The following is an 8,903-nucleotide window of genomic DNA, read 5'->3' as shown; positions in this document are numbered from 1 at the left end:
GAACGGTCTGGGGAGATGTGTAATTATTGGCACATAAAGCAAATATTAGAAACCGCCTAATAAAAACCATCTAATCCAGAAAACTACATTTATCTGCGGGCCCGCAGGGGGTGGGGTAAACTCAAAGCCAATTTGGGTGAAGAACAAGACCGTTCGTTCACTCGTGTATGGCCACGAGATTGGCCGAATGACACACAACGCTGCGGGGTCTAACATGGAACGTCACAACACTCACGTTTTTAAAGGACAAAGGGCGGTCATAGTTTCACCATCCGCTCACCCACATTATTTTTACATAGACACTCGATAGGTAGCAATCGATCGGGAACTAAGGGCCCGGCGGGCGGTCTGATCATGCCCACGTGTGACCCCCGACAGCCTGGCAGTCGCAGGCGGCGGCAGCTCAGCACCCCGAAGGATGCTGGGCTCCCGCCGGGGCCGCAGACGGTTCTGCAGCGTCGCCGCGGACATGCGCGCGGCCCTCGGGGGCTCGCGGGACACTGTTGCGTGACATCCACGCCCGGCGGCGTCAAGCGCCTCACTACGGAAACAGGGAAGGACACGCGCTCCGAGGACGCGGAGAGACGAGGCGAGGCGCCCAGAGCAGGAGCAGACGCCACCGCAACGACCGACTCCCCGCCACCGCGAGGAAACAAAAAGGCGGTGACGCGCCGGGAAGGGGCGCCCCGGTCAACGCTACTCTCGCGAGATTTGACTAAGACTCGCGATAGTCTCTACCAGGCGGCCTGTCTCCACGCCCGCCCCTAGCCTCGCTAGCTCTGAAACATCGCGAGATTTCCGCCGCCTAGTCCCCGCCCCTTTACGGCACGATGGTCGCACAAGAATGTGATAGAGCCTCTACGGCCGCCATTTTCTTCCTTTCTTAGCGGTTAGCCGAGAGGGGAGCCTCCGCGAGGAAGCGGCAGCGGCGGCTGTAGCGTGGGCATGGCCGACTACTCAACGGTGCCTCCGCCCTCGTCTGGCTCAGCCGGCGGCGGCGGCGGAGGAGGCGTTAACGACGCTTTCAAAGATGCCCTGCAGAGAGCCCGGCAGGTAAGCGTGCAGCGCGGCGGCTTCCCCGAGAGCCTCCGGCGGGCTAGGCCCCGTCCCCGCCGGCTTCCCGGGCTAAGCCGGAGACGGCCATGTGTCCCGGGGTCCCAGGCACTCGAGGCCGACCTCGGCTCAGGTCCGGGCTGAGCCTCCCTTCCCACGCGCGCTCCCCAAACGTGGCCACGGGGCTTCCACTTCCGCAGCGTGGCCCGGCTTCCTCAGGTCGGCTTCCGTTCGGTAAAGCGCTTGTCGCTGTCCACAGCGGCGGGGAAGAAGGTTCTGGGAGGCCGGGTCACGGCTAGGGCAGGACGGGCTTGCCCGCCTAGCGGTGCTTACGGCCCCGCCGAGCCCTCCCTCCCCGGAAGGTAACGTTCTCCTGGCCCGGGGAGGCTCCCCGAGCGCCCTTCCCCGGGGCGGTCAGCCCTCCGGCCTTTCCCTCCAGCTAAAAATGGCCTCAGGCCGGTTTCCGCGAGCTTTGGGTTTGGATCTGCCTCTCCCGAGGCGAGACCTCCATCCTCTTTGTGTTCCGTTGGGACGTATTGCTGCCCCGAAGGCACCACTTAGCGGGTTGAAAGACAAAAGTGCTTGTACTTGAAAATCTTTTTTTTCCAACTCTGGACTTTGGTGTCTTCAGGTAGCCCTCTGATTTCTTTGTGGTTTAAAAATGTAGCGTTGTCTTGGTGGGCACGTCGTCTTTAGTCCCTGCACTCCAGAGGCAGAGGCAGGGAGATCTCTTGAGTTTGAGGCCAGCCAGGACAACAAAGAGACCTTGTCTCAAAAAGACGTTACGGAATTTGGGTGTAAGCTAATAAAACATCTTTTTATGGCACTCTATCGTAGTTGTTAGACATTTTATAGTAGTGTTGAACAAATATTGCAAAAGTCGGTTTTGACTATATTAGTTTACTTCCCTCCTAATTTACCCCCCTCAGGACTGAAAGATTACTGAGTCAAAGTTTATCACTCTACCATGATGTGGCAAATCACGTGTTGGAAGATTTACTAGTCTGTTATTCATCTAGCGTATTTAACTATCTAGTACACGGATACTAAAGAAAAATCGTTTTATTTATTTGTGGAGAGGGCTCAGTGACTGTCGTGGTTTGTGTAGAGGATAACGTGGGAGTTGATTCTCCCACCACGTAGCTTTCTTGAGTCGCATGAGAGTGGACAGCCTTAGATATGAGTCTCTTTATCTGGGCCCCTTGAGGAAATTTTTTTGATACCAGGGTTTGTAAAAGGAGAGGCTGGCCTGGGATTTAAGGTGTCCTACCTAATCCTCCTTGGTGCTTGCAGGTGTGCTCCACCCCCTCAGCTTTGAAACATCTTAATGTTTAATGTGTAATTCCTTTTCTAAGGAAGGTGTGAGATAATCCAGGAATCAAATATCATTGAACAGAATAGCTAATGCTTTAATTAATAAGACAATAAGCACGACAATTATGCACTGTGCAAGATAGTGGATGGTGACATTCATGCAGTGCACTGGTGGTGGTGGTGGTGGGGTAGCCTTTGGCCAGCACAGAAAAGCAGCAGCAGCCTGTACAAAGGGAGGGTTTCTGGACTGACAGTCCAAGAGTAAGCTGGAGCATTAGAATTGAATATGAGGAGGAAAAGGTGAGAAAATGAGGAACACTAGCTAGATTCAAAGTGAATAAGCTTTGTTTGCCAGCAAGCCTCGATTGTGATTACAGTGTCCTTTCACCTGAACTTTCTAAGTATATAGTGATCCCTTAGGACCTTGCCCTGTATAAGGTACGTGGTGTGTTCAATTAATTCAGCAGATATCCTTAGTGTGTTGTCCCACTCCACAGCTCTGGCTGTCCTGGCACTCACTGTGTACATCAGACCCACCTCTACCTTTGGGATTAAAGGTGTATGTCATCCACGCCCAATTTTAAATTGTGTGATCTGAAAGTTAACTCCTAGAGATGAAGAGGTATCCTTGCTATCTTGTTATCCTCCAGGACTTGAGTCGGCCTCAGCTTTCTGAGTGCTGGAATTGCAGGCCCACACTTTGCTTAAGTATAGTGCATCTGTGTCTTTGAGGATAGATAAAGCATTGCTAATTTTCCAAAACACTTTTTTTTTTCTCTGTGTAGCCCTGGCTAACCTAGGAACTCACCCTACAGACCAGGCTGACCTTGAACTCACAGAGATCCACCTGCCTCTGACCCCCAAATGCTAGGATTAAAGACATCTACCTAGACCAAAACAATTTTCAAGTGTTGCTGTGTACTCTGCTTTAGAATTGAATTACATATTGTGATGAATTGGTGAGGGTATGCTGTATGTTAGGATCTGCGCTGAACATGTAATCTCCACAGCCATCCTGTAAGGTGTGTAGAAGTTTCCCATTTGTGAAGATGTGGCAATCGAAGCTCAGAATGTCTGAGAACATTTGACAAAGACACGACTCTAGACAGCACACTAGAAGTAGATTAGCACCTCCACCCTTGAACTGCTAAGGAAAGTGTGGATCGGCATTTAGGAAATACACTGTTTTCAGGTCATTATCTTTTGGGAATTATTATTTTGAACTCCAAAATGTGTAACGGCAGTGAGAATGGTGCTAAGTGCTGACTTGTTTGAAGAAAGAAAAAGTAGGGCAAAAATCCAAGTGGGAAGCTTGGATTGTACATGTGAATTAAAATCAGACATTACCCATACACAATATATGCTTAATAAAATTATCGATAGAGCTCATAATTCCAACATGTGAGAAAGGGGAAAGAAAGGCCAGCCTGGGCAACAGAGTGAGACTATATTGCTGTATTGGGAATTGATTGATCTTCAGGGATTTTGTTTGTTTGTTTGTGGTTACCAAAAAAATGATTTTCTAAGATTAATTTTGGAGAGTTATCTGCTTTGTGGTGTTCTAGTCTTTGTCAACAGTTTTCAATTTTTTAAGGTTTTGCTTTATCTTGAATGAATGAATCAAGCACCAACTTTGATTTTCTTTTGGACAGTTGTAGAACTATCAATAGATATCCCATAGTAAGGAAATTGAGGTCTCTCTGTAGCTATGGCTGGATGGAATATGAAGAAATATACTTTCTTTGCTTAGGTAATATATTTGCTTAGGTAAAGAAGTATACTTTCTTGTGCATGTTTCTTGGAGTTCGAGTAACCTCAGAAGTGTTTATAAAAGCTAACTGTAGAGAGTGGTCACCGTCTAAACCACTTTCCTCTAGTTCAGTATGCCATCTGCTCTGGCACTTACTACCTACTGCCTTTATCAGCCCCACACAGTGCACTTAGATCCCCAATGCGCAGTTTGTAAATGCTGCATTTTGAGATCAAAGGGTAGAAAAGATGTGTTCCCAGGTGTGATTAGGAAAACTTTCAGGAAAGAAGGTTAGGTACCCACAGATGAAATAGGCTTTTAATGGGGAAATGACAGGTGGTTAGTAAAGTTGATCACCACTGAAGACTTAAGTTGTAGGCCTTTTCTTAGACTTTGTGTGTGCTGGTATGGGTGTAGATGAAGAGGAAAGTCTAATAACCCTGGGAGACATAGTTGACATAGGGATATGACTTAACAGATCCATATTTGGTGTAAGGCCTTGAATATACTCTTAGCCTCCCCCAATCTTCTGCTTATAATAAACAGTTAGGTTAGTTCCACATCAGTGTCTTAGAAATGTCAGTCATATATTTGTTTGTTTTTCCTTTTTTTTTCGAGACAGGGTTTCTCTGTGCAGCAGTGGCTGGCCTGGATTCTGCTTTATAGTAGTCCGTGCTAGCCTTGAACTCAGATCAGCCTGCCTCTGCCTGAAGTAATTAAAGGCATGCAACCCCGGCGCCCAACTGTTTTTTTTTTTTTAATAGAGCTTAATCCCATACTGTTCCTTGTTAGCTCCCTAAACTACTAAGGATAGTTTTTAATTAATCCTAACAATAGTGTATTGTTGTAGAAAATTTAGTATAGGAAATTTAGAGTAGTAAATGTATGTTAGTATTGTAACCTTTCTGATTTTTTTTTAAGATTGCAGCAAAAATTGGGGGTGATGCTGGTACATCATTGAATTCAAATGACTATGGTTATGGGGGACAAAAGAGACCCCTAGAAGATGGAGGTAAGTTAAAGCCAGGAATCATTATAGCTATCTTGCACAGTATGCAAATGATGAGGGGTTTTCACTCTTATTTATTGAAATAATTTGTTGACATAATACTGTGTATTGATCTCAGAAAGGGGGGAAAGACAGACCTAGAAAAAAGGTAGGTATAATGTGAGCCTAGGAGAAAGTATTATTGGGATAGTAAACAGTTCATTTTTTTTTTCCTGTTTTAGGAGTATGCTTAGTTTGCACAGGTTTCTCGTTAATACTGAAAAAAAACCCAAAAATATAAATTGCTTAGGAAACACTTTCCTGGTTTTCCCAATTATTCGGTATGCTGCTTATTCATTTACTTCGAAATTCACTTCAAAGGCTTTTATAGTGGATTTATAGTGCTTCTTATTTTTAAAAAAACATTGACACTTCTGCAATTAGAAGTGTATGCTTTTTTTGTTTTAGTTCTGTGTGTGTGAATTTTGATAATTCTAATTGAGCATATAGAAATGTAATTGTAACCCTGAGTGGGAATACTTGGTTTCCTTTTAAGTATTTGCAAGTGAGGTTTTTAAAGTGCAAGAAAAATGAGCTAATGATGCTTCAGATGTTGTGTGTAATGTATTCTTTTTATTTTATGTGTAGATGGCTCTTGGACAAATCCGAGCAGTACAACACACTGGGAGGGAATGCCCTCTCCTTTTAAAGGCAGGAATTTTTATTTATTACCTGTGTTCAGTATGTAAACGCGAAATAAACAAGCCAGTGGATTCTTAAGTGGACACAACTGTCTCTTGGTTTATGTGTCTGAATTTTTGCTACACAAAAGCCTTGAAGTGGGGAAAATGACAATAGTAGTGCTTTGAACTATAGACTGTCTATTCTAATGTGTGTGTTTTGTTTGAGAAAGGCGGTCACGTAGTTGCTTTGAGGTGTTTTTTTTTGATAAACTCATGTAGTGAAGTGTTTCATTTGGGAATAAAACAGTTTAGATTGAAACTGTCTTGTAATATGAGCTTTCCTTTTTATTAAAGCTTTGTGGTCACTGTCAACTACCCTTGTCTTTTGCTATGTCAATTTTTTATATAGCTGATATGTCAGATTTTTATATAGCTTACCTAGTTGTCAGTTCTTACCATAGAAGAAGCATCATTAGCTTTTAGCATATGGTATTCACCAGCATTTAAATACTTTGTTTTGTATCATTCCATACTGTCAGGAGCCATTTCCCCCCAAAATTGGCAGAGCCTATCCCACACCCAATTATCTGTTAATAGAGAGCTATTAACAGATAGCTCCACACTCGATTATCTAGAGAACTAGGAGTGTCAACTTGTGACTTCCTGACCAAGGGGCTATGTAAGCTGTAACCATGACTCAAATAAACGGAGGCTCTGACAAACCTAGCATGGCCTTCTTCCTCTCTCCCGCTCTCCGGGACCCTGGAATTACTGATCTGCCAGGCGGGTTACAACCCTAGACTGAGTGACCTGCCAAGGCGGTCTACACTAAACTATTTAAAGTGTCTGTGCATTGCTTAAACAGGAAGAGAATGAAAGAATTTAGGTTTTGTGAGTGTGGTTGTTTTATTTGTTTTTTTTGTTTGTTTGTTTTGATTTTTGTTGTTTTTAGAGTTTTGAGTCTAGGTTGAATTGTGGCAATTTTGGTTGGTTCAAGTGATAAACCTTTATATCAGGTATTTTGATAAACATTGGCATTCTTGCTTGGGGGACAGCTTTGTTTTTAATTGACAAAAATAAACGACATTTAATTTTGCAGATCAACCAGATGCAAAGAAAGTTGCTCCCCAAAATGACTGTAAGTATTTCAAGCTGAATTTTTGTTACGACTTTTTAAATTGTTTATATATTTATATATAAAATTATATATGTATATGTGCATCTGTGTGGACTTGTGTGCACTCGGGAAACCAGAAGATAGCATGGGAATTCCCTGAGAGTGGAGCTGCATGTAGTTGCAATCCATTGTGTGGGTGCTGGGAACTGTTACACTTTTGGATAGGTTGAGGATTTTGGTTTGGAGAATTTTGTTTTTGAGCCAGGCTCACTCTATAACCCTGATTGGCCTTGGCCTCACAGAGATTCATCTACTTCTGTCTTCCCAGTGCTGGGATTAAAGGTATGCCTTTCCACGCCAAAGAGGATAGGTAGGTATTAAGAATGTCTACTCAGAATTTTTTTTACAGATGTATGCTTTTTTTTTTTTAGGTAATAATTCTATTTTAATTGTGACCATGTTATGTGTAAACATTGTTTGATGTTTGATGTGTATATTTAACAACTCCAGTTTTTAGGCATGTGCCACTTGAAAAAAAAGTGTGCCATTGCTAGTATATTTGCCCTTTCTTGGCTTTCTTGCAGCCATCAGTGATGATTTGAATAGTCTGAATCTCTTATTCTCTTCAGTATATGCATCAAGGAAAGAATATAGAATACTTGGTGTGCTTGTGTTGAGTAAACTTAAACTCTGAAGTTTTGTTTGTTTGTTTTTTTCCTTAAGCTTTTGGAGCACAGTTACCTCCGATGCATCAGCAGCAAAGGTATAGTCAAAACCTTAAGTAATTTGCAAGTCTTAATTGAATTGTGTATATAACCAACCAAGTTAGTTTATATTGAAAGTATCGATATACAATTTTGTATGTGTGGTTTGTTTCTGTCCTATTGGGAAGATGATATAGAATCTTGTTCTTTTTATGTAAGAAATTGGTAATTTGGAAAATAGTTGAAATTGACACATTTTAGAAGAAAGAAAGTAAAGTAAATGGTAAAATGACATTCACGCTGAACTCTTTTACATACTCAGTTAGCTGTCTTGCTCACTTACACATGCTGCCAATTTAAGAACAGGAGTCTGAGCTTTTAGGAGACCTTGGTTGGATTTATAAAACTACCTTTCATGTCCAAGCACACATCTCCCTTTGGAGAAAATACTAGTTTTTGTTATTTCTTAGCAGATCTGTAATGACAGAAGAATACAAAGTTCCAGATGGAATGGTTGGATTTAGTAAGTAACATTTTTTAGTTTCCAAAATATAAATATGCTTTAAAAATTTAAATAATAACTTTCCCTTTTTTATCCTTAACTAGTAATTGGCAGAGGAGGAGAACAGATTTCACGCATACAGCAGGAATCTGGATGCAAAATACAGATAGCTCCTGGTAACGTTCTTCTTTTTGTGTATGCATTTTGTTCTTCTGTCTCCGGCCCCTTTTTTCTAGCCCTCGAAGTTTTTTGAGAGTAGCTAGAAAATATGAGTATTTTTTAAGTTTCTGAAGATGATGATGCTACTTTTTGTCTATTTTTAACCTAAGCTTTTCTTTCTATTTAATTATAGATAGTGGTGGCCTTCCAGAAAGGTCTTGTATGCTAACCGGAACACCTGAATCTGTCCAGTAAGTTTAAAAATGTTAAGTCTGCTTAGATAGCAATGTGAAGACTTTGTGTTTTCATTCCTTCCTCATCAGTGTCTTCTACTAGTGCCTTCAAAACTTCACTTTAAAGTTTATATATAGCCTACCTTTCTTGAATAATAGGGATCATCATCTAAGACAGAAAATTGTTAAAAACAGGGACCAGGGAGGTAACACATCCAGGTTCTTGCTTTCCAAGTAGGAAGAACTGAGTTTGTGCCTAAGAGCGAAAACCAAAAAACTTGGCATGGTAATATGAGCAGTCTTGTGGTGTTGGAAACATGCAGACTTTGGGGGCTTTGTAGTCAGCCAGCCTACACTGTTTCATGGCTTTAAAGCCATTGAGAAGACCCTATTTCAAAAG

General features: G+C 42.5%; 1 protein-coding gene across 20 annotated transcripts in view; it reads left to right on the top strand.

Moving 5' to 3' along the window:
- The first annotated feature begins 819 nt into the window (after positions 1-819).
- Positions 820-8,903, top strand: part of Fubp1 (far upstream element binding protein 1) — a 31,838-nt gene continuing 23,754 nt past the window's right edge. For 8 of the 20 annotated variants that reach the window (XR_007593141.1, XR_007593140.1, XR_007593138.1 and 5 more), the window contains exons 1-8: positions 820-1,053; positions 5,039-5,129; positions 5,754-5,816; positions 6,888-6,926; positions 7,629-7,668; positions 8,080-8,132; positions 8,216-8,287; positions 8,464-8,521. Coding sequence is in view for 14 of the 20 variants with exons in the window: in XM_050149532.1 (XP_050005489.1) it covers positions 946-1,053; positions 5,039-5,129; positions 5,754-5,816; positions 6,888-6,926; positions 7,629-7,668; positions 8,080-8,132; positions 8,216-8,287; positions 8,464-8,521 (524 nt within the window). In the remaining 6 variants the exon portion in view is untranslated. The remainder of the gene's footprint in view (positions 1,054-5,038; positions 5,130-5,753; positions 5,817-6,887; positions 6,927-7,628; positions 7,669-8,079; positions 8,133-8,215; positions 8,288-8,463; positions 8,522-8,903) is intronic. The other 12 variants (XM_050149541.1, XM_050149540.1, XM_050149538.1 and 9 more) reach the window with 8 other exon arrangements.

The sequence above is a fragment of the Alexandromys fortis genome, unplaced genomic scaffold (assembly GCF_014885135.2).
Source record: "Alexandromys fortis isolate MF-2015 unplaced genomic scaffold, M_Fortis_MF-2015_v1.1 scaffold_68, whole genome shotgun sequence".
In the NCBI taxonomy this organism is placed as follows: Eukaryota; Metazoa; Chordata; class Mammalia; order Rodentia; family Cricetidae; genus Alexandromys; species Alexandromys fortis.
Note: the sequence above shows the minus strand (reverse complement) of the source record. Positions and strands in the feature narration are given on the sequence as shown.